Source organism: Gobius niger, assembly GCF_951799975.1.
Source record: "Gobius niger genome assembly, chromosome: 1".
Classification (NCBI taxonomy): domain Eukaryota; kingdom Metazoa; phylum Chordata; class Actinopteri; order Gobiiformes; family Gobiidae; genus Gobius; species Gobius niger.
Window position 1 is genome coordinate 7692590 of NC_136852.1, and position 26780 is coordinate 7719369.

At 40.1% G+C, this 26780-nt stretch overlaps 1 protein-coding gene across 1 annotated transcript in view; it reads left to right on the forward strand.

The window, feature by feature from the left end:
* Positions 1-1811: 1811 nt before the first annotated feature.
* The window catches only part of LOC306976891 (capZ-interacting protein), a 42945-nt gene continuing 17976 nt past the window's right edge, over positions 1812-26780 (forward strand). The window contains exon 1 of the mRNA XM_079575015.1: positions 1812-1948. Coding sequence (XP_079431141.1) covers positions 1943-1948 — 6 coding nt within the window. The 5' untranslated portion in view covers positions 1812-1942. The remainder of the gene's footprint in view (positions 1949-26780) is intronic.

A 26780-nucleotide genomic window follows, 5' to 3' on the forward strand; every position in this document is an offset into this window, starting at 1 on the left:
CACAAACTGAGAATATTTCCATTCATATTTATGGTCTCAACATGGAGTTGCTTTACATTTTTTAGCTCAATCTTTTCACAAAGCAACCTTACAAAATGTCCTAATGTTGTTGCTCTTATTGTGGCATGTGCTGCACATCTGGAAACGATTTAGTTTATGGCAACAACAGGTGTTATCAATAACAAGAGGCTTAAGGGGAAAAGCAGATGACATCACATAATTGCGAGGCACATGACTGACAACATCTATAGTTCTTCTGTATTGTTTGCCAATGCACGCAGCACTGTACACATGCACAGCTAGAGTATGTCACTGGAGTCAGGATAGTCACTGCCCTATTGATGAATCGGTTAGCTCCGCATAACGTCACATCTGGCCCACCCAGCAGCATATTGGTGGCCAGACAGGTGGCCAGAGGAGAAAAAAAAAAGGTAAATAGCCACATTCATATAGTACAACACATGCATCAAGGAACCACTCACCCATTCACACTCTTGCTCATACACCAGTGTTAGACAGTGAATGACAGGCCACCGATTTGGAAACACCATGAAGCCTGGATAGATAGATAGATAGATAGATAGATAGATAGATAGATAGATAGATACTTTATTGCAGCCTTGCGTCCATCAGTCTACAATAGTAGCTTATCACCTCCAAGTATGGAGTGAATGAATAATGCAAGTTAAAGCATCTTTGAGAGTCTAGATAAGCGCTGTATAAAACCAATTTCTTGTTATTGTGATTATTCATATGGCAGCTGGTGGTGTTTTTGACACTATGACCATCAACTGAGGAAACTTTGGCATTTAAGATTCTTAATAATATAATGTAATTCATGTGTGTATGTATTCATTTGCCGCATAGTATTGAAAAAATTAAATAAATTGTCAAGAAACACAAAATGAGTATACAGAAGTTCGAGACGTTTTTTTTGTGTGTGTGTGAATATTATTACTGTCAATAATTGTGAATATAATAATAATGTTGTTGGATGTTTTAATGTCACTCAAACAGAGTTGTTTCACTGCTTTTTTCTCTACTTTTTATACAGTTTTTAGCTAATGTTAGTCAATGGAAATGTATGCTAACAGCTGCAAAGATGGCGGATCTCCATGGTAACTGTGGACTTTCCAAACTCTTAAATGAATAAAAAAAATTAAAAAAGAAGTTTGAGACGTAACTAACCGGCTTCTACTCACAAATCAAACAAACTTCCGTGAAAACTCATTTATTACAAAATTATGTTTTATGTCATTATTTTCAGCAAAGCCAAACACTTGCGTAACAACTTGCTAATTAGCATAGCGGCTAGTAGCAACACAAGTTTAGCCTGTACTTCTACATATGTCTATGTTGCTTAACGGTGCAGGCTCGCGTGGTATGCTAGCTACTTTAATGTCATAATTTCCCAGCACAGTAACAACAACTGTGCTCTGTTGTCCGTGTGAAACAATAACAAACACGGTGTAACATTTATGACTTGCTAATTAGGACGTAGGTTACTAGCAACACAAGTTTAGCCTGTACTTCTACATATCTCCATGTTGTTTCTACGGTGCAGGCTCGCGTGGTATGCTAACTACTTTAACATCATCATTTCCCAGCACAGTAACAACAACTGTGCGCTGTACTCCGTGTATGTTTTTGTTTTGGATGTGTTTGACATTTTGCTCTCGCCGCTCATGTGACTTAGAGGGAGGGCAGGGACCACATTGAGCGCAGAGGAGGCGCGGCGGTAAAGCTCCGGTCCACACACACTCCTCCCATAAAGATCTGCTCATGTGGAGGATATAAACACTCGGCTCATGTGTCCCCGCCGCTGCTCACTGTCTCTCTCTCTCTCTCCGTGCCCCAGGCTTCAGCAGCAGCAGCATCGTGCGCTCAGCGGCCCGAAAAACAGCTCCAGGAGGCGGACACCAGCGCTGGCACAGTCCCCAGGATGGAGGTAACACTTTGCGCGCATTTCCTGACCCACACACGCGGTCGTGATGTTATTTATGGTTTGCACGCGCGGTTTTGGTGACAGCTTCTTATTACACTCATGATGCTTCGTTAAAGAAAGTGTAGCTTTTTGTGGAAAGGACAGTGTATTGCACCTGTACATTGTTATGAATTAGGCAAAAGCTGTTTGATTGTGAATGCTTTTGGTCTTTCTTTCCTTCTTTCTTACTCTTTTGGCATTTTTTTTGATGAGAATATTAAAACCCTAGTGTTGTGTGGAAAGTCTTACAGTTGTAATTCCACTTCTGAGAGCACAGGCAAGAGAGTAAGCCTACACAAGTCTTGCTAAAGTACTTAAAATTGCCACTAATCCTTAATGCAAACACCTTTATGCATTCAAATTGATGGATCACAATACTTTTCTGTGGAATGGCAACATAAGAAGTGAAATAGAATCTCACAAACTTCCCTCACCGTGGCTGATCACTTGTTTACATGCAATAACCAGATGCCACAGCAATCATGTACAGTTTCGGTCACTAATAGTAGATTTATTGCCGGTGAAATACTATATCGAGACCTACTTTGAAAGTGAGCTCCGGTTTGAGCGGGGCTAAATATTCAGATGCCGTTTTAGCGCAGCGCCGAGTGTGTGGTAACGGCTTCATAACAAGAAAACCACAATGTACCAGGGAGGAAATGAAGCTGACAACATCTGTCATCTTCCCTGTTTTCTCATGCAGACAACTGCGCCGCGCGAAAGCCATTAGTGCGAATTTATCTGGCTTTAAAGTGGACATATCATGCATAGAATTGTGGCTTGTGAACCTGCTTTAGGACTGATGTTTTGCATTTTAGTTGGGCAGCACAGTATGTTGATTGCCAGGTTGTATAGCAATATTTGATAACGCAATATCCATATCGCAAGAAGCCACAATGTGACGCAAAATCTCTGAGGTCTTCCTAACTGAGATTACACCACACATTGTCACTTAAAAACTTAGAAAAGTTCAGTTTTTGTTATGATTTTTCGAATTCTGTTTCATTTTTGCCTTTTTGAGCATGCTAAATATGTGCTAAATATACTATAGAAGCTAATTTAGCCAAAGAGCTAACAACAGCTGCTAACAAATCAATAGAGTTGTGATAAACACAGTTGAAAACTATCTTAGAAATGATCACCTCTCCTCAGACCTGACTCTAACTATGCTGGGAGTGTCTACATCCTGGCTCCATGGAGATGTTTCCAGCCAAATATGAGATTTAAATAAGTTAAGTCCTCATACAAATGTACACTGTAAAACTTGGCATTGGGGAGCAGGACATTAGGAGCATGTTTCGTATTACTGGCAAAAGTATCATCACAATTAGGGTTGTTCAGATACCGATACTGGGCTCAGCTTTTATGCCGATACCAAAGATTTTGATGATTACATTTGTGTTATCTGTCAGCATCAAGCAACGTCACAGTGCACGGACTTTGTTTAATTTGCATAATAAGCCACGTCCTATAGGCTTTTTGCATATTTTTACAGGCCTCTTATTGCTTTCACTTGCTGTGTTATTGGACTGGTACTCGATATCGGCGGCTTCTCTGAACCCAAAGTACAGGATCGGGTGGGAAAAACTGGTATTGGAATAACACTGATCACAAGGCTAAATGTGTGCCTTTAAAGGGACACTGCGTAACATTTTGGACTATACTGTTGCCATTAGTGCAAAACATGCTCCTATTGACCAGCTCGACACAGAAAAATACTGTTACTGAAGGGAATGATCAAAGAATGGATTTGGATGAGGACCTAACCTATCTTAATCTCAAATTCTGCTGACTTTAGTCACATCTCCATGGAGACGAGATGGAGACATACCCACTCCCGGTAAAGGTACAGTCATGTCTTAGTAGAGCTGAGCCGCTCACAGCAAAAACACATATTTTATCATTTTTCCAATGATAAAATAAATGGTAGTATTTGGGCGGCACGGTGGCACAGCGGTTAGCGCTCACGCCTCACAGCTAGAAGGTCCTGGGTTCAATTCCCACCTGGACGGGGCCTTTCTGTGTGGAGTTTGCATGTTCTCCCCGTGTCTGCGTAGGTTTCCTCCGGGTACTCCAGTTTCCCCTACCACTAAAAACATGTGCAATAGATTCCCCTCTGGGGCCAGGACTCCCCTGAAAAAGAGATTCTTAATCTCAGTGGGACTATCCTGGTTAAAGCCACACCGCTTAGAATTTTACCCAATAATTACAATTTAAATACAAGCATTTATTTTATGACAGATATTTTCATAATTGAAAAATACCTCATAAATGTACAAACAAACATTTATGAGGCTCATCCCTCCTAAGATATGACTGTAAACTTTACTGGGAGTGGGTACGTCTCCAGCTCGTCTCCATGGAGATGGGACGAAAGGCAGGAGAATATGGGATTTAAACAGGTTAGTTTCTCATCCAAAATCTATTCTTTTATTACACACTGCAGCAACAGCATTTTCTGTGTCATTAGGAGCATGTTTTGTTTTGCCGCAACAGTATAGTCCAAAATGTTACACTTTGTGCCTTTAAATAAAGGTCAATAAATAAATACATTTCAATTTTATTTATAAGTAAAATTCTACGCGGTGTGGCTTTAAAAATGCTGAGATGCTCAAATTCTTTCAATATATTATGCAACAAGTTCCAGGAAATACTCATTTTTTCTGCATTCGAAGAAGCGACTTATGTGAAAGGATTGTGCTGCATGAATGATGTTTGTAGACTACAATTCTGGTATGTGTTTGATGAGGGAACAACAATGTTTCAACCTGGTTAGAAGCTTCAAAACGTTAATTTTTCAAGACACGTCCCCTTTCAGTCTCCGGATATCTTGTGAAACCAAGTGCAGTTGCTTAGTTTTAAACCTATGAGTTCGTCCTCTGTGTTTCTGCAATTCCACCCAACCACAACCGTATGTGCCACCATGTCCCAGTGCCTTCCCATATGTTCTTTAACTATAGGCTTAGCTTCTCGGTCCGTGGACAACTCCCAGTAACACACTCTCTCCTTCCAAAACTAAGAGCTCACGCTGAAGTATGTAATGTCATGTGGAGAATGGAGGAGAAACGCCCATATTTCCTCATAGCACGTGAGGGGGAACATTACTACATAACAGCTGTACCAGTCGGCTCTAAGAACTGTTTGGACATAAAAGCACTTCACAGAATCCAATACTTTGTCATTCACACGAACATTTAGGTTATTTGATACGAGCTTAGCCTGGTAACATGACCTTTGGCTGAACATGAGGATGTCAATGATGCGTTTGTGTTGGTTGTAAAAGGCTACTGTTGGATTAAATGTAGTGCAGTGATTCTTAAAAGAGTTGTGGCTGAACTGCACTGGGAGGATATGTAATGATAACAACCCTTTAAGGCGGGATAGGCAACGTCTGGGGGCTCAATCCAGTCCTCTTACACAGAAACATTGGCCCATGAGATTGAATATCTGTAAGAAGTAGAGCTGGGACGATGCACTTTTGTCACGATCCGATACGTATTGCGATACAGTAAGTAATTATGATGAATAATATATTTACTTTAAAATCTTTTTAGAAAACATTACCAAAAATAAAGCTAAACTAAGCTTCTCATTTTATAAAATACTTAAAGAAACAAAGGAATACTAGTTAATGCAATGATACATGTAGAACTATTTTGACCAGTTAGGTTAGGTTAAACGTTATTGTCCCAAAGGGAAATTTGTCTTGGACTTGCCCGGGGTTCCTACATTATACAGGTGCTCATATAATTAGAATATCATGAAAAAGTGCATTTACTTCTGTTATTCAACTTAAACTGTGAAGCTAATATATGATAGACTCACTGCATGCAAAGTGAGATATGCAGCCTTTATTTGTTATAATTTTGATTATTATGGCTCAGCTTGTAAAAAACCCAAATTAAAAATCTCATAAAATGGACTGTAAGCCATAATCAAAATTATAACAAAAAAAAAGGCTTGTCATATGTCACTTTGCATGTCATGAGTCTATATCATATATTAGTTTCACATTTTAAGTTGAATAACAGAAGTAAATGCACTTTTTCATGATATTCTAATTATATGACGAGCACCTGTATAAACAATTACAGCCGATACATAGTTCATCCTTTTAACTTAACATATTTCATAGAAGTATTGAAAGTATCGATACGGGAAGTACTTGGTATTTCGGCAATAAGTATCATGATATATTGTAAAATTATATTTTGTCCCAGCCCTACTAAGGAGTACTCTAAAAATAAGAAATAAGATGGATTCCTTCACCATCAACCCCTATAGGTCATGAATGATGTACAAAACAGGGATTTGGAGAAAGTGTGGATTTACTTTGGGCTATAATTGTTAGGGTAGAGACAAAATATTGTATTGTATCGCAATATTTTTTTGCTGCCATAAGTATGAACTTACTTTCAGTACTTGAGTTTAAAGGTGTTTTCATCTTGTACTCCTTTGATTTCAACAGTTACACAGCACTTTTAACGTTCAGTAAAAGTCAAATGGCTTTTGGTTTTCTAAACTTTGGACACATGACTGTTTTCTTCTACACATTTAAGGTAAAAAAGTATCATGATTCGTATTGCATCGTGACAAAAGTGCATCGTCCCAGCCCTAGGTTTGTCACTTGGACTTTTGTTAAGGAAGAAAATCGTCTCACAAAGCAAACCTCTCAGAGAAGTGATAATTGCATTCATGCAGTATTTCTATAAGATCATCCCCATATATATCACTGTTTTTAAATTACAGCCATCCTTCTCAGCCCCCGCCCGGTCCAGAGTGAGTAAATGCAACGACATGAAAAGCATGGCCTTGGTTTTAAGCTTTATTGTTCAGTTGTGGCTTTGATGCTGTTGTCTTTCTCATAAATAAAGGGAGGGCTGGTCAGTTTGTCTGTTGGCTGAGATTGATGTTCTCCGGGAAAGAGGGGTGCTTTTGGTTTATCTTTCAGTAGATATAAGTCTTTGCAGGGATTTGCTTTCAGATTGTCTGGCTTACACAGTAGATAAAGAAGGCACTTGACTGCGAGACCTTCAGCTCCGGACCGTGTGGTGGTCCCTGTAAGTCTTCAGTTCCAGGACAGATGGATGGTTTTACCCTACAGCTTTGGTTGGTCTGTCGTCCACCTGAACTTAACATCAAATACAACTCTCTATGTGCAATATACAGCAGAAGGGGAGCAGATGTGCAGTATTAAAGTTTTAAAGCACATATTTATGTCCCTGTTGTCCCACTGTATAATCGAGATTCAGGGTTTCTGCAGGGCATTAAAAAGCCATTAAATAAATTCTGCCAAAATGTATTTAATTTGATTCAAACTGGCTCTAAATGAAATATAGTTAACAGTTGAACAATGTCATTGAGCTGGTTCTGTCTCTAAAGAAACAGAGACAGAACCGGCTCAGTGACATCGTTCAACTATTTTTACTGCATATATATTTGTCAAAAACACAAAAACTATGGTCTAAAAGTAATTCAGCTGAAGTTTTGATTCCCCTCATTCCCCTGTTTGATTGAATGTTTGTGTGTCACAGCTAGAAGGTCCCGGGTTCGAGTCCCACCTGTGTGGAGTTTGCATGTTCTCCCCGTGTCCGTGTAGTTTCTTACCACTAAAAACATGTACTATAGGCCAGGATGTTTGAGTGTGCCACTATAGGACAATTTTTTAAAATCATTTTGTTAACATGAACAATAGGAATACAAGAAATAGGGAAGGAATGTTCCATATTACAAGTCAGACACAAAACAGAAAGAATAACATTTAAAAGAAATTGAAAAAAACGTACATTGCGTTACTAGGGGTTGCTTATTAAAGGAGCTGTCCTTTTTTATACATTTTCTGTTGTTGGAATGAATTTGTTTTGTCCTTTAGTATATGGTAAAAGCAGACATTTATCCAAAAATACTGGTTTTAAAGCCTTTTAAACAGTCATAAAATGTCAGGCTAGTAGGCATTTTTTACAGTGAAAGTTGTGAAACCTGGTTTAAACTCAGTCCCTGTGACGAATGTTGATGTTGTAAATGCATTAGGAAAGTTTGAGATGAGTTTGGACCAGAAAATAGCAATTTGAAATTTGAGTGACCCTGTTTCTTTGTACAATCAGGTATAGCTCCTTTAAGTCCAGATTATCAGTGATATTTTTAAGATTCACACCAGTATTTTTGTCCATGAAGGAAAAGACATTTCTTTGTGAAAAGTGACAACGGATCGGCATTTGTGGATGAAGAATTTACCCATTATTTACATTTAGCACAAATTCTATATTGCTGTTCCTTTTTAAAAGTCCCAAAAATAATGTCCTTGCTTGAAAAGTCCTGTAAATTATGGGACATAGATGCAAATTAGCCAATAGCTACAATCCAGTGTAGTGTGTTCACTAACATGCACCAAATAACCAAACCTAAACATGTAAAAGTTTGTTTCAGTTCAATCAATATAAGTCAGTTTAAAAAGTGCAAAAATCATAGATAGATCTGTGTGTAGAGCTAGTGTGGAGGAGCATTTAACATGGATTAAAGTGAAGATTGGAAAATGAGGAGAGAGAGATTTTGCAAAAGTAAATGATTTTAGCTCGTCTCATTGGTCAAAGTTTCAAAGGGAGGGACTTTAGAAATATGATTATTTAATTTTGCTTCATTACCCTCCAGTTGCAGGCCCATCGTACAGACTATTGCACAGCCTACCCTGGATCACCAACGCCCCTGTGTCTGTCTTATTCTGGGACAAGTGTGTCACCTCCCAGTTATCGAGGAGGGGCACCTGATGATGTCTGTGAGAGAGAGGGAGTAGGTGCTGGTTTTGGACTGAGGTGCTGTTTTCCTTTAAAGGAAACAAATGACACAGCTGGAAAAGTGAGCGCTTGTATCGAGCTGCCAGCCATATGGTGAGCACATTTATTATGTAATCCACAGTGAAGTTAAGAGCGCAGTAAAAGTGTGCCCCCGTGAGACCCGCACTAATGAGTTAGTATTTTCCCTGGGCTTTACGGCACTATGTCAGTGACACCGTGTTTTTACGAAGCCATTCTCTTTTCAGTAAAACACAGTCCCTGTAGAGCAGCTTCACCGCAGGGAGAGGAGCGGCTGCAGCTAGTTTCATCACAGTTCCAATGGTCGCATTTGAGTCGTGTTTTTTGTCATGTTTTTGTTGCTTTTTATTGCGCTGTTGTTGCTTTTGCGACACGTTTAAGTTGTGTAGCGTTTATGTTGATATTTTGTTGCGTTTCTTATATTTTTTGTCATGTTTTTGATGCGCTTTGTCGTGGTTTTGTCACTATTTTTTGGTCTCATTTTTGTTGCGTTTGTGTTGACAGCCAAAAGATACAGACGGCATCTCGTCATAGAAGGGGGCGTGGCTTCGCCGAGGGGGAAAATCGAATCTTAAGAGAAACACAATTTTCCACTCTTTTTAGCCATTTTCTGGTGGAATATGAACTTATTTATCACACTTAACTAAAGTCAAGTGTAAATCAGGTCCATATGGATGTTTTCTCACAGCAGTTTGTTCACTAGAAGTGAAAAAACGGCAGTCGTAGGTAGTGCTAGCTAACCATTAGCATTAGCCCGATGTTAACATGTAGCATCATGTTAGCATTCTCCATTATTTATGTATTTCTGGGCTGTTGAACCACTTTGCTCTGCTCCATGTCTTTGTATGTTTGTTTAGTAGAAAAATATACCGTAAATTCTCTAATTCTGGCCTGTATTCCATTAGCGGCCGGGTCTCGAACAGTGGCCGGGTTCGCGGCTGGCGGAGGCAAATTAAAGCCGGCCTCTAAAACAGGCCGGGGCTTTTTTTAGAAACTATAACAGTAGAAATATTCCCCAAGTTAGGAATTTGTCTCATGCTCGTGTAAATGATAACTCACGTGCAGGAAGTAAACAAACGGGAACCCGGGCCAAGGGGGGCGCTGCGGAGGAGCTGATACGAGCGTAACTTTGACACAGATTTAGCCACTTTTCAAACCTCCAGTGACTATTTGTGGAAACAGGGCAACAAATGTGTGATCCTCCAGGGTTTTAATAAAGTCTCCATCGCATCTTCAAAGCACGTCCAGCTGCTCCGTGTGCAGGTCAGTCCCACACCTCAAAATAACTCCTCCGATCAGCGCGAGCGTCTCGTCTTCTCTCGGGTCAGTCTCATGATTGATCACAAACACTCCGTCTAAACTCGCCTTTTACACAAGATAACAACAAATAATCCGGTCCGCGGTAAAAACGAAACAGAAACCTGCAGTGACATTAATGTGAATGTTCCGCTAACAGCAACAAAACACTTCCTGTTGTCCCGACAAAATAAAAGGCGTCAATGTTCCAGCCGCTGGGAGAGTGTATGAAATGTTAATTAATAAATGAACGTAATATTTTAGGTCCAAATGGACACAAATCTCGTTTTTCTTCATTTTCCTGGTCGTCCGTTTTGCTCAAATAGAAATAAAGGCCTGTCTCTAATTGTGGCCTGGTTCCAATAAAGGCCTGGTCCTAGATGCCCTTGAGTAAATAAAGGCCCGGGCCTATATTAGAGCATTTACGGTATTCATAATTCAGCATTTGTTAAAGTAGATTTTGGATAATTAGAGAAAGTTTAGATTTTTCTCCAAATTGTTTTCCCCCTTAACTGTTTTCAAACATGACCATATATGGGCGATTCCAGAGATGCCGATGTATAGGCCAGTGTAATGCCTCATTTGAAAGCTAAGACCTACAAAACTGATCTAAACTTTTTGGGGGCATTGTCACTGTGTTTATGTCATGTATTTTCATCACTTTTGAGTTGTTTATTGTCATGTTTTTGTTGCGTATTCATCACTTCTTTGCAGCTTTTCCATGTTTTTTTAAAATCACTTTCTGTCCCTTTTTTGTCGTGTTCTTGTTGTCAACCCATCTGCAAGAGTTCCATCACGACAAAGAAGCCACATGAATGAAATGGCCAGAAATCACAGTGTAGAAAGTGAAGACAAGCTTTTACAACCCGACCTGCTGAGGAAATGGAAGGATCCGGAAAGAATGTAACAAATGTGCACGAGGAAGATCCGACATCTCTGTTCCTCTCTTTAAGCCACTGTGTCCTGTTCCCTGAAATCGGACTCCTCTCAAAGCGCTGTGGCAAAGTGAAACATCTGATAGTGGTATTAAGATCAAAGTCAAGTGATCCTTTTCTCTTATCACATGGAAACACAACGCTCTCTCTGAACTTGTGATTCAGAAAAAGGCATGAAAAGGCTTGTATCTTTGTTTAATATTGTGTGGAGACTGTATAACTCTCAAATGATGGTAATCCAGGACCAGATTATCTGAAATGCAATGGTCAGGCTTCACAATCGCATCACACTATGAAATGGTCACACTTGCAGTAGCTGAGACCCCAGTTATGTATAGTAGGTTGTAGTTTAGATTTCTTCAAACGTGTTCTGAATATCATGAGATTCCGGTATTTGTTTAGCTGTTCCTTTTCAGTTTCTCGCAAAATCCAATTCTCTTGGAATGTGATACTACAGGCATAAAAAAAGCAGGTGCCGGGGAAAAAAATGATGCTGTTGGTCCAGGGACAGAGCATAAGGAAGTGTCTTGGTTGTGTGTGTCAGCTCAAATAATTAGGTTTTTCCCCCCCCCCATTTTTTGCCCAGTTTTTATTTATTTTTTCAATTTTTTTTGCCCCATGTTTTCCCCATTTTTCAGTTTTTTTTATATATATATTTTTTAAAAAATTTTCTTGTCTTCCCAATGTTTTTTCTCCTCTTTTTTGCTCACTTTTGTTACCAATATTTTCCCTATTCCCCCATTTTATCCGAATTTTTACCCATCTTTACCCAATTTATTTGCCATTTTTTAAATTTCTGACCATGAATTCAATGTATTTTTTAACTAACAACTGCATATTTTAGTGAAATTACGCTGAACATCAAAATACAGTATCCAAACATCTTTAAACCAGATTTTAAATGGCTTGAATCTTATATTATTGTAAACGCTAATTACATTTGAGATTTTGAGAGTCGCGGCCTGAGAAGTTTGGAACCTCCTGCCCTACAACAAAGGTTCCCACACTTTTCAGGCGTTGACTTCCCAAAATTACCATGGAGACAAACTGTAAAAGCAAATTAATAATATAAATAATATCAAACAAAAAAGGTATTTGAAACCTGGGTCAGTAACTTAGTTTTTTTGACCTTTTAACATATCTACACTAGCCTGGCCTTAGCCATCCGTAAACTCCAGTCAATTATAATTTCCCTTTCAGCGAGCGGGGGAGGCGGGGGTTGTTGGTGACGTCAAGCATTTACGCTGCATTTGCTGGTTGTAGTTTGGCAATGGCGGTGGATACGAAAGTAAAGGAAGCTCTTCAATCTGTTCTGGCTCAGCTCCCAAATATCCAGAAATTAAGATTGAAGCCTTGAAATGTGCAAGGAATGCCGCCAAGAGTTATGATAATGTTATGATAGCTGCTTCACTCACTCGGGCACATTACATACGTCACGACCAAACGCTGGCAAAAATCAGATCCAATCGTTTCAAAGGAGTTCACCCCTCCCACCTGATAACGGAGCTCAATTGTGAAGGTCCAGACTCTTGTACGAAACGCAATGAGTACAAGGGTCTATATCTATGCTGCTTCCCTTGAAAATATAACATTAATACCTTATCTTACCTTATAATAGTTATTTTTTTACATCTTGAAGTCATCTTGGGACCCTCAGCCCTCGCCGTTGGGAACCACTGCCCTACAATGCTACTACATCAATCAGAGCACCTGTAGTTGTCATCCAGGTGCTCTGGCTTCCCCTAACACTAAAAACATGCACAATAGGTCCCTCTTTAGGGCCAAGACTCCCCTTAAAACAGTTGTGAAAACTCAGTGGGACCTTCTGCTTTAATAAAAGGTCAAATGAATGAAACAAAGTTGTGATCCTTGTCAGAGCAATTACATTAAAGGGGCTAGATGCAAGTTCGTCATTTTATACTCACTACTGCCACCTCAGGTGTGATGTGTAACTGCAGCTTCTATATTAAGCTCGTGCATGACGGCACTTCGAACCCGAATTTACACCTTTTTGAGTGATTTTAGAGGCAGTTGTGAACAGGCCTGGGCTCATTCTACACATTAGGACATGGCTGGAACATGTAAGGGGAGGAAAATACATAATTTTTAACATTTTTAATCTGTTTAAGTCTCTTTAAGTCTCAAACATATGCGTCCCCCTAATGCATGGAAACAGATAAGCCACATACACACTTTTCCGTACATGACAATTATGACCATTGTAGCCAAATCAGACCCGAAAACAGAAGCAGCCAATGCAACCAACCTTGCAAACAAAAGTTTCCCCAGTCTGTCACAACAGCACTTCCTTCCTGTGCGCCCGAGTCGCTCATGCATCGAACAAAAGGCGCGTTTTTTACCACATAAGAGCTGAATGAACGTGTGTGGAGCTACAGACGAAATCAAACTGAAAACACAAGCTGTCTGTTCCTGTGAGCAACTTTTTCCTAAACCCGGACGTACTAAATCTACATTGTAATAAAGAAGAATAGTGTTTAGATATTTTTGTGCCATTGTGTCACAGATGTAGACGAAAACCAGGCTCCTTCTGCAGAATTAGCACGTCATTTAAACTTAATCGTGAGCTGTTTTCCCTAAACGTCTCGTAATTGTTGGGTTTACGCTCTGGTTCGTCGCCCACGTTTACACCTCTGTAGCTCGTTTCTCCTCTCCCCTCGTTGTTTTCGGTGGATACTTTCCCCGTTTATGGCCCAATCAAAGGCTCCGTAAAGAGTTCCCAATCCCCCAGCATTAGCACCGCGCTGCATCGGTGCCAGACTATTTTTGCAGTGAGAGCACAGCGCTATCGGAGGCGGCGCTGGTGTGGGCCGCGGAGATAGCCAGGGCGGGATACACTCGATATCAGCTCGCGGGACACAGGGCTCTTTCAAATAACAGGCGCTGTTGTTTTAGCAAAGGCCAGTGTCAAGAAACTCAAGCAGTTGCTCACAGACACAGACAGTGCGAGATCTGAACTGATACACTTTTGTGAAGTTGGAAAATGTGATTGAGGTCAAAAGCAAATATATTAACCCGCTTTTAGCCTCAGCAGTGATGTAAAAATAATAAATTCAGGCCACCATTTTTAGCCAACAGAGAGCTAGCACAGGAGTTTCCAAACTTTTAAGGGCCGCAACCCCCAAAATCACCAGACCAACAACTCCACTGTATAATATAATTACTATTTATAATGACTTCAGATGCACAACAATCTGCTTTATTAATATTTGCTTTGATAGTATGATCCAAGAGGGTCTAAACGTGGCCGATGGAGCTTCACACCTCCACAGGAAATGATGTCACCTCCACTTTTTACTTCTGTATCATGCTATTTTAGCCATTCCAAAGTTAAGTATAGACATTTATATGATATGTTGTACCTCTACCGCTATGGAGCACTCATTTTTGTGATAAAATGTGGAGGTATTTTTCAAACCTGGAAGACACAACGCTTGGATTCAGTTAACTCCGCCCCCTCTTTCCGCCCATGCAACTTTATTAGTAGTAGAAATATAAATACCACAGCAAAAAGTGAAGGTACTTCACAATGCAGTTGTAAGGAGTTGATATTTGCAACACAGTTTCATAAATGGCTAACACACACAAGCTAACATGTGTTTTGATTGACTCACTGCTCTGGCCTCCATCGGGTGTTTTTTATTGTGGGACTCGCGCTGGTTATAAAAGTTAATCCACTTTGGTTCTGGCGAAGGTTCACCAAACATCCATCAGTGACGGTCACAGACAAACACTATTCTGGCTGATAGTCGCCGAATCCCGGAGAGAAATTCCAACTTCTAAAGTCTGTCCATTCATAGCCAAACGCGCTTTTCTCCGTGACATTATCGTTTGGTAAGAAAAAAGAACAGGTGTCCAGAGTAGGTTAGAAAGAGCTCCTTCTTCACAACTTTCGCCTGTTCAGACGCTCAGGGGGTGCATTTGTTTTCTCTGTAGGGGCAGCGCGGACGCCTCGGGCACATTACATTACAGACGTCGAGCACTTCCGTTCCGCTCTGACGACACAACGGAACAACTCAGTCGTTTTCCAGGAGAGGGCGGAGCTGCGCAGAGAGCAGGATTCAGGAGGATTGCTGTGTGAAAGTCTAAAAAAAAACACTCTGGGGGTGTTTTTGATAAGGAAATAGCAAAACAACATGGCCAAAAGCTCCAAAGAGCCGATTTTGCATGATATAGGACCTTCAAATGAATCTCAATGGACGCTTTTAGTTAACTTCACTTTTCTTAAGGTTAGGTTTAGAGTCAGTGTGTAACTGTTTTTGTTAGTGTTGACCTGTGGAGGTGACATCATTTCCTGTGGAGAAGGAAACAATATTGTCTTAACCTCTTAACCCTCACCATAACCCGCATTTTCTCCAGTTCACTTTTACCCAATTCTTCTCTCTAATATTTTTTCTTGTGTTTCCATACGTTGTTACCAGGATAACTTTTTGTCACATTTTTGTTGCATTTTTTATGCTTTTTATGTTTTTGTTGTGTTTTCATTCTCATTTACGTCTCGTTTTTGTGGAGAAATGGAGGAGAAATTGTCAAAAATGGGGGGACAATTAAGAGAGAAATTCTTATAGGGAAAAAACAGGGGGGGAAATGGAGAAAGTGTGTTTTTCTGCCCTTTTCTGCCGCTTCATCATTGTTATCTGGAAAAAATATCAATGTTCATTTTTGTCAATATTATCCCTAGTCATTTCAAACGCTTGAAAGACTAAGATTGACAATGTAAAGTTAGCATTACATCCATGTTTAGGAGTAAGGCACATAGTGTGGTTCTGAATGGGATTTTCCGTGCGGCCACATTTTTAAGGGGACTCAAAATGCTTCCTTCTCAGTACGAAACAATTCACAGCCTTTAGACGTGAACTGGATCACGTTTAAAGCCGCGAAGTGCAGCTGCCGCCTCCGGAACCGCAAACCTGAGATGTGCAGAAGAGGAAGTGAGGGGAACAGAGAAAAGCTGCGTCTCCTCTGTCTCTCTCGGCGACGCGACCAACTGCCAGCTCCTCCTTTACTAGGCCTTTCTATATTTGGCAAGAAGCCATCCTTGTATTTCCTTTTTTGGCAGAAACTTGTGCAAACATAATGAGCAGCGCCACAGCACTTTTCTCCCCAGCCGTTGCATAAGAAGGTCTCATTTTTGTGTCGTTGCTTGGTCATTTCCTAAGCCGGTTTCTTGGGAAAACCCGCGGCGCGTCTTTCTCACATTTTCGAATCCGTAGCATTAATTAACGAGGCTTCACCCGGGTTCCACATTAGAGACTTTAGAACGAGCCATTAAACTAATAGGCCACAGCGCTGCCTTTTTACTTTCGCCACGACAGCTAATGGCAAAATGGGAGTTAATGAGGTTAGGCAAATTTGAAATGCACGATGTATGAAAGAAATACTCTGTCATAAGCTTTAAGTGACACTGCTAATATCCCAGCTGGGCATTCTCTTATTGCATCCTGTGAAGCAGCTCTAGTACGTGTTTTGATACAGTAATGTTGCTTTATGGTTGAATTGTGTGTGCTCAAACACAGACACACGGTCAGACTAAGCAATACTTTTATGGTACGTGCATTAATGAATGTCCAGATACTCTAGATGTGGGTGTCAGTATATGCTTTTCTTATTTACAGTACATTGTGTGATTCTCATTGAAGGCATTAAACTCTGAATAAACACATGGGATTACTGTATCTAGGAAACAAAAAAAGGGTAAAGTTACTCAAAATATGTTTTATTTTAACCTCTCGTCTCCTCACATTTTCTCCAGTCTCCTCATTTGAAGCAAACTGATCTTTTACCCGGTGTTGTTGCGGTGTTGTTGTCACTTTTTGTTCCGTCTTCTGCCTCGTTTTTGTCTCTGTTTTTTGCTACTCTGTGTGTGGCTTTTCTGTTGCATTTTCATCCTTGTTTTCGTCCCTTTTTTCTTGCTCTTTTGTGGCTCTTTTCTTGCGTTTTTGCTTTGCTTTTCCCTCGCTTTTGTTGTCATGTTTTTCACATTTTTTGCTGTGTTGTCATCTTCGTTTTCATCTCATTTTTGTCACTATTTCATTGCTGTTTCATGGCTTTTTTGTCGCATTTTCATCTCGATTCTTTAGCTCTTTCTTACTATTATTTATCTAAGTTATATGTTGTATGTTTTATTTTTCATGTTGCACGATTGAACTGTAAAATAATCCTTGTTTGTGAACCTGTTCACTAACAATGGCAATAAAAAACAATTCTGCTTCTGCTTCTAAATAGTGTTGAAATCAAAGAAAAACCTACATATTAAAAAGCGTTTCCAAACTTTTCACTGGCACTGTATGTTTCAACTGACTAGCGCACCTTTGAGTCATTTTTTATTCAATTCTTTACTTTTTTCTTTTTAATCTTTCCCAGAGGCTAGTTTGTTTGAGGTTGTACAGTTGTGCTCAAAAGTTTACATACCCTGGCAGATTTTTTTCATTTTTTTACTCTTTTTCAAAGAATATTAAAGCTATCACGAAAAGTCTTTTTTTCACTCATAGTTAGAGATTGTGTGAAGAAAGTACCAAAAATGACCCACATCTACAGTTTATGATCAAGAGGAATGGGCCACTTTACCATTAGATTTTAAACAGAACCTTCTCCACAACTAACACAAAAGACTCCAAGCTTGATGCTAAAGGGACGATACACAGAACAGGAGTATTCAAACTTTGGATCAGGATCATTTCGATACTTCCTTTTTCATTATGATTTAAAGCAGTACTAAGTAACTCATGCCCCTAGAGGCAGTGGCGCTTTTTTACTCATACTACTTATTAATTGTCCGTGAGAGTAAATACTACGCTGACATAAAAGACAAAGGGAGAGAGGGATATTGTACATACAATTACACAATAGAGATCATTTTTTTCACTCAAACTTGCCTGTAAATACTGTTTAAGTGGCGCTAGCACACAGTTAGCTTTGCCCCTTAGCCTGTTAGCTTCTTCGTGATTCCATTAGTGTGTATTGGTGCCTCCGACCCGGTGCAGTGAAGTTGCAATTGTGGTTTTCTGGCTAGAGACACCAGGGGGAGAACTTATGTTACCCCCAGAGGTTTTACGAAAAGGATTTATTAAGGTACACAAGTTATTGAGTACTGCTTTAAAAAGAGAAAACAACTGTACCTGCAAAAAAGCACAGTACACACTCTTTAAATTAGACTTTAGGTCACTCTTCTGCTGTAGATGATATATTCCCCGGCTCTAATGTTGTTTTGCGACACATAAATTGACGACATGACACATAAAGTTGTCATAAAACATTTGTATCTCTACTTCTTGCATTTCATCATCATGTCCACACCCCACAGATGTGAGAACTCGAGGCCCCGCCCTGTGACAGTGGACACTTTTAGTTTATTCCGTCCACACTCAGCCCATGTGCGAACACTGGGCCTGGAGGCTGAGCAACAGTGACACATTCAGATGGAAGCGGCTCCAGGTCCACATCAAGTTTTCCTGGAAGCGCAGAGCGAGAGTGTTCCTGTCCTCGCTGCTCACTGTTAACAAGTGCACAAGCGTCGAAACGTGAAAACAGCCTTTCTGCAAATCGAACTGAGAGAGGAAATGTGTACAGCTCGCTCAATATGTCTGGGTTTGTTGAAACGCTGCATTTATAAGTGACTCAAGTCAGTTTGGGTATTTCCTCACTTGACTGGACTTCCCTTTTTTTTTCTCAGCTTTGGAAAATGTGTTCATGTTCAGAAGGAATAACATTTGACAAGTATATGAAAAGCTAAGTCAATACAAGAATCTTCTGAACAGGTTTGTAGAGATCTGAACTATCGGGTTTGCATGATTTAACCTCTTACCACCCGCCTAAACCGAATGCATTCTGTCCTCTTTGGCTATAGGCCTGTGTAACACCTCATTTGAAAGCTAAGACCCACAAAACTGATCTTTTTCCTTGCGTTGTTGCTGTGTTGTGTCACCTTTATTATGTTTTTTTTTTTTTTATTTTTGTCACATTTTTGTTGAGTTAAGTTTTTGTCACATTTTTGTTAAAATTTTGTCACTTTTTGGTTGAGTTTTTGTCACATTTTTGTTAAAATTTTGTCACTTTTTGGTTGACTTTTTGTCACATTTTTGTTGAATTTTTGTTGACATTTTTTTTTTTTTTTTTGAATTTTTGTCACTTTTTGGTTGAGTTTTTGTCACATTTTTGTTAAAATTTTGTCACATTTTTGTTGAATTTTGTCCAAAAAAAAATCAATTTTTGTTGATTTTTTGTCACTTTTTGGTTGAGTTTTTGTCACATTTTTGTTGAATTTTTGTCACTTTTTGGTTGAGTTTTTGTCACATTTTTGTCATATCTTTGTTGAATTTTTGTCACATTTTTGTTGAATTTTTGTCACATTTTTGTTGAAGTTTTGTCACATTTTTTGTTGAGTTTTTGTCACTTTTTGTTGCGTTTACATCCTTGTTTTCTTCTCATTTTTTGTGGCTGTTTTGGTGCTTTTTTCCCCAAGAACCTTTTTGATTAGGGTAAAGCCAAACTGGAGAAAATGGGATCTGTTCAGATGGGAGTGAAGAGGTTGAAGCAGTACAAAGTAACTCATGCCCCTTGAGGCCATAAGCGCCACTGCAGGTGTCGTAGCAAGTTACGTTTTTTTACTCATTAATTGTCCGTGAGAGTAAATTCTACACTGACAGAAAAGACAAAGGGAGAGAGGGATATTGTACATCCAATTACACAATGAAGATAATTTTTTTTCACTCAAACTTGGCTGTAAATACTGTTTAAGTGGTGCTAGCCCGCAGTTAGCTTTGCCCGTTAGCCTGCTAGCTTCTTCTTTGTTATTCCATTAGTGTGTATTGGTGACTCAAACCCGTAGGCAGCAAAATTGCAATTGTGGTTTTCTGGCCAGAGACACCAGGGAGAGATGAAAGACGCCCCAATCATCCCATTAACACTTGTATTACCCCCACAGGGACTATGGAAAGGATTTATTAAGGTTAAAAAGTTACTTAGTGCTGCTTTAAATCCCATGGGGAAAGGGTAAGGGTTTACAAAGTTTCTAATTGCGATTTTTTTAAATAGCGATTTAATTGTGAGGCCATAATGTCAAGTCTATCTGGAAACTTCCTTGAAACGTTTATTATGAGGTCGACATCTAGACTTTACTGTCAACATGAGGGAAATGTGTTGTTATTTGCTGAAACAACCTGTCAGGAGCAGCGGGTGACAGCAGTGTAGCTTCTTCTCTCCTGATCTTCTTCTTACCCTTTTTTATTTGACCTTTATTTATCCAGGAAAGTCCCACTTACCGGTAGATAGATTTCAGGATCTCTTTTTCTTCCTGGGAACACTGTGGACCCAAATGTGTGCCATAAAAAACATTAAATTGGCTTCCAACTGAATCCACATGCTCCACATTTTTTTTTCAAGCACTAGTTTGTGAAATTAGTATCACATTCTACTGAGTTTTGGCTGCAATTGCACACAATTTCCTTGCTTTTGGATATTGAAAATTCCCACCATTCCTCTGTTTTAGTGCAGAGGTTGGAATGAGGGGACATTTTTGATATTCAAAACCAAATTGGACACAACGGGCAACTTCTGAGCATCATTTCAATCGGAACACCAGCTGAATTAGTTTTAGATGCACTAAATAATGCAGTTGAGCAATATCATTGTTCTGGGTTTTGTCTCTGAGGAACTTTGAACTTCCTTTGTTAACGGTCTCCATCATCATTGCAAGATCTTGGTGGAAAGTGAATGCAACACTGGATCTTTTGACATCCAGACGTTTATTGAAACAACACCACAGCGACATGAGTGCTGTGGTCAAAGCTAAAGGCGGTTCAACCAAATATTAGAGCATGTGACCTTCTTTTTGGGTCAAGAAGTGTAGTTTTGAGACCTTATAATGGTCATTAAGAAGTTAGACTTATCGCTGCCTGTAAAACCCCTGAAATAGTCAACATCTGCTTTAAAATCATTCTTTTTACAATGATGTTCAGGCCTAGTAAAGTCATTTTTTCCTAACGTCCACCCTGTGTTTATTCTCGGCTCCTGCATCCTCCGTGGTAGACTGGAGCGCCGTGGCATTTGCAGCTCCCCATGACGGATTCGCCGGGACGGTATCATGTGCTGTTTGCCCTGCGCCTGTGGAAATAGGAATCACAGGGACAGACAATAAGCCGCTTTGTGAGGCCAGTTCCTCCACCTTCCCTCTCCTCTCCGTCTGCCGGTCATACTGTAGACCTCGTGTCTCCGTCGCTGAAGACATGACTACAGGGTGAACTTCTGCTTATCAAAACACTATGTAGCTGATAACATTCGAAACATGCAGTACTGCTGTCAGGCGCAGCTATAGATATATGACTATGCTATGTTTCTTATAAATCGCAGACAACACAACAAGATCCTATTATGTATAAAACCAGTTTACAATTTTGTGCATTATTTATTCACACGGGAAGACAGTGGCACAGGTGGTCGGGGGTTCGAATCTCGCCTCCTGCAGGTGCACAAAGCCGTGGTGTCCTTGTGCAAGACACTTCACTCACCGTGCCTACAGAGTGTGCGTACACTGGTGTATGAATGAGAGTGTGAAAGGGTGAGTGGTTCCTCGCTGTAAAGTGCTTTAAGAGGCTCTTTCACCAAGCGTTTGCTCATGTGCAAAGAAAGTAGCACGTGCTAAAGTAGATCAGCAGCACCAGTCATTTATGCACTTTCTACTCGCGCAACATTGTCTTATGTAAGGGATAATGTGCTGGTCATTATCGGGAAAATAAGTACAGACAGGTCAAATCGGTCTTGTTTCGCCCTGAAGGTACTTATTTTCCTGATAATAACCAGCGTTCTATACACACACAACAAAAACTTCATACACTTTTATGAAGGCCGAAAGGTTTATTTAATGATTTCCGCGGAAAATAGTTCCCTAAAGTTTGCGCGTTGAAGGTGCAGTTGGAGGAATGGTGGTGAATCTCTGGGTAAGTTGAAAGTCAGACTTCACGAGTGTTTCCCCCAACTTTTCTCGCAGGGACGAGGACAGAGATAGTGCGCTACTACTACGTGTGGAGTGATATGAAAGACCTGTATTACAATTATTGCATCGTGAAGAACTGAATAATAATTACATTTAAGATTTGGGGCCATAATGCTGTATTACAGGCAGCATCAAATGGTAAACTGAGTGCAACATGTTGCCAGTTTACCATTTGATGCTGCCTGTAATGAGTGCAACATGTTGCACTCAGTATTGCAGATGTTATTTTTCAGCTTGCACCCCCTATTTAGCACCTGCCTTGATAAATGACCCCCTAAGTGCCTAAAGTAGGTGGAAAAGCGCAATATTTGAGACCATTTACCATTCACGCCATACTCTGTTGTGGCAAACTACATATAGCCACAGGTGCCCAGGGGTAGACTGATGGACTTTTTACATTTTCTCTGTGAGATTCATGATGTCGTCACCAGAAATGGTTTTGACTTCACAGACTGTTAAACCATTTCAGGGACGACTTTATGTAGCTCATTGCGAAAATGCCATGTATAAAGGTGGGCAATTTTTATATTTAATTTAAAAAGAAAATACATATTTTTAGTTTTTTCACCCTTTTCTACTTCCTACAAAATCCATTGTGTTCATTCATGTTTAAAGCAAACCTTTTGCATTGAGAGCCTCATATTTAAGTGTGTATGGTGTGGAGGGCGGTGGTCAATTTCAACTGAGTGCATTTAGCAGAGGAAGTTTTTAACTCATGCTCCACAACTTTATTTAGGCCAACCTTAAAGGAACAGGCCACCGTTTGTCCAAACTGAGATATGTTCTTACCTGAGCTTTGACGAGTCGATACGTACCTGTCTGGTCTTTGTGCCCGTGGAAGAGCTGGATCGCTTCTAACTTCACCCCGTTTGGAGCTATAGGAATACACTGGGAGAGGCCAAATGCTAACAGCATCTACGACCAGACAGGTACGCATCAACTCGTCTAAGCTCAGGTAAGAACATATTTCTGTATGTAAAACAGTGGCCTGTTCCTTTAAAACCAGCACTTTCCTACAATAAAATGTTAGTTTTGAGTTTATAATTGTGTGGGATTAGGAAACATACTGTTCTCTGGCGACTTGTGCCAATTCAACAAGAAGCCTGAGGGCTGCCAACAATTGGTCCCCGGGCCGCACTTTGGGCACCACTGGTTTAACATCTTACCCTTAAGATTACACCTTAATAAAGCTCATTTTCTCTCGTTCGGCTTTACCCAAATCTAAAAGCTTCTTGACTGGAGAGTTTACAGCCTATAGGCCAGTTTCACGCCTCAGTTTTTGTTGTTGTTTTTGTTGCTTTTTCCTAGCTTTTTTCCTTTGCTTTTTTGACACTATGGTCATGTTTTTGAACCTTTTTTTATTGTGTTTTCATCCTCATTTTCGTCGCTATTTTGATGCATTTTTCAAGAAGCTGGGTGCTCGGTTCAGCTGGGGGTTAAGAGTTTAAAGTCTTCATGAATCAACCCGATACATTAAAGTGTTTCCAAACCTTTGCTTGGTACTGTTGATAAAAACATTCAATGAAATAAAAAGGCAGTGCATTTGCCTCTAAGCCACTGCAACTGTTTCAAATTGATATTCACCTTCAAAACTGGGCAGAGAGGAATGAAAACTCCACAGCTCTATACTCTTTAACTCCCCCAGTGTCCCCACTTGTGCGCTATTTCTGCTAATCCGTCAAAACTGCTGGACTAGACTTCTCCAAATTGCTAATTATGTTTGAAAACAGTTTCCAGGGAAGTGTGGAGTCTGTAAAGGGCCCGTCACGTGGGCCTGAGCCGTGTTTTCACAGGAGCCCGTCCGCCTGTTTGCTTGTTGCTGATCTGGCGCGGACTGAAGCCTACAGAATGTTTCAGATGTGGTGCAGATCCTGCCAGGGGACCCTCGCGCTCCCAGGGCTGCTCCGCTCAGGGTTTTTCCCAGGCCCGGAGCCCCGCAAATAGTTCTGTCCCGCTTGTTCCCAAAGTTTCCCACTCGTCCACGCGCCGCAGCTGAAGTAACACGACTGAGAACCGGCTTTTTTATCACAAATGTAAAGCAGATAATGCTGAGGGAGGTTTTGAACTTTTAAACCACAATGTTGTTCCTTTATGAATAACAAACCTGGAGCAGTTTCAACTCTATAGAAAAACAACCTCGGAGCATCACTTATGTCTCAAGCAGGCATTAAATGTAAATATCTTTGAAAACTATGACATTTCTTGATCTTTTACACCAGTGTTTCCAAACCGGGGGGTCTGGAGGACTTAACAGGGGGTACTTGGAAATATTTTTACATGATTTTGAAAGGGAAGGCTCTCTAAATAACATTTTTCAATTAAGTGTATACATTTGAGACTCTTAAGGTTTATTTTGAACAGAAAGCCTTTTCTCTTTACTAATAAACAGTAGTTTTCGTTGTCCATTGTATAGATAATCAACACCCTCGAAGGAGTACACAAAGTACAAATAGAAGGTCTAAGGTATACACAAGAATAAAAGGTCTGTTTACACCACACTTTACTGAAGAAAGAGAAACAACGCACACCAAAAGTTGTGTCAGAGGTGCAGATGCTTAGGGCAGTCTTCAAAAATCACAAAAGCAGCATCGCACACTCAAGTAGCCGATGTGAAAAGGTTATTTATTAATCAAAAGATTACGTTTCAGCAGAGCCTTCTTCAGATCATTCTTTCTTTTCTCTTTTGTGAACCATAGTGCATGTACACCACACTTTACACCATAAATTCACTGAAAATACACAGATTATGTTCCGCAACACATTCAGCTGCATGTTGGCTGTGTTTTTCTATATTGTTTTTCACCCAAAAGTTTTCTCATTTATATCAGAATATCCAAATTAGGGATTGAGCGATAATGACATTTTGGGTCACGATTATCTTAGCCTAAATAATGTGGGAGTTTCATCTTAAAAAATTCCACACCTCAGACTTTACTCTCTCCCTGGGAGTATAGTCTGAGTAAAGCCGCTTGTCCACTTGCCATGACGGAGGTAGCGAGTCGCTGATTACAGGAGTCGAGGACCCCTTGTGGTAAAGTACCTCTCACAGCCAAGGTACTTTATAGCAGGTAGTCTGGAGTATTTAGCGATTATCTATCTTATGATTTTTCCATACTGAGATATGTTCTTACCTGAGCTTAGACAAGTTGATGCGTACCTGTCTGGTCTTTGTGCAGGCGCTCAGTCATGCAAAAAGACCAAAGAAGTTGTTAGCATTTAGCCTCTCCTCCGCTCCTCTATGGGGCCAAACGGTGATGAAGTTAGAAGCGACCAAGCACTTCCACGTTAACCTGAGTCTTTCACGATCCAAGTATAGACACCAAATTAAACTTGTCGATTTCCTGGCCACATAGAGGAGAGGAGGAGAGGCTAAATGCTAATAACTTCTTTGGTCTTTTTGTGTGACTGAGCGCACACACAAAGACCAGACAGGTACGTATCAACTCGTCTAAGCTCAGGTAAGATACATATCTCAGTATGTAAAAACGGTGGCCTGTTCCTTTAAAGAATGTGGCAATCGATAATTGTTTTTTATAGCAATTAGTGATATAATTTTTATTGTCTCTTCCCTAATCCAAATATAACTTCATTCCTTTGCTTAATCTAATGTTTGCAAAACTATAGAAATAACATAGTTGTAAATTTGTTGGGTTTTGACATTAAACATACTGTTTCGAGCATTGAAAAGCCTTAAAATGGATTCACCCCCTTCATACTCTGTGATTGTTACCTTTTATTGTAGCCACAGCTGCCTTGGTTCAGACAGTCTGTGCCAGAAGCTCCTTCATCCACTCAGGTGCTGTGGGGGAAGTGTCTTGAATAATGTTTAAAATAAAGATGAATCCTCAAGAATCGTAATAACTGGATTCATTTAAATGCGCGGTGGTGGAGTTGATGAATGAAACATTTGAAGATGAGAATAGGCGTCTGTATTGTGCATGCAGGGCTAGTATCGTTTCTGAGCAGGAGGTATTTGCATCGGGTCTATTTTAAATCAGAATGAAGCTCATTAGAGATAAGAGGGGCCACAGGACATGAACTGAGGGATCTCACAGGACTTTTTAAACTTGACTTGTTAAAGGACTTTAATGCATTGAGCAAAGTGTGTTGTCACTTACCGCAAGTTTAGCTTTTTCCCTTTTATGGCCTCAGAAGCAGCACGACTGAGAAGATGCTTTGTTATTACAATTGTAAAGCAGACAGATGAGGCTGAAGGACTTTTTGAGCTTTTACTCCATAATGTTCCCTCATGAATCACATACACCTGGAGTTTTTTTTCTTTTTTGTTTGCCTGCTCTGAAAAATGTCCTTCACATGACTTTAACTCACTCACCGTAAGTTTATCTTTTTACTTGTTAGTTTTAAACCATGTTATAACGTTGTTCCCTCAGTATTTTACTTCATTCACACAGTTTTGAGTTAATTCTCAAGCAAAACTGTTGAATCAAGCTGTTTCTTCTTCTACGGTGTCAGCACTTTGTTCTGCACTTCCTGGTTAGTTGACCTTTATTTTTGACCTTTATTTAACCATGACATTTAGATACTCTCACTCTGCACCTGCTCAAACATCATTATTGTTTTGTATAGGAAAGAAGAGTGGTCTGAACTTTGGGAGAATCGAGTCAAATAGCTGTTATCGGGAGCTCACGTGGCTAATAGTTCAACGCTCCTGATCACAGATGTTTGACTCGATTCTACCAGAGTCTGACTCTGCTCTAAAGGCGTCATGTTTGCACTGCAAAGATAAG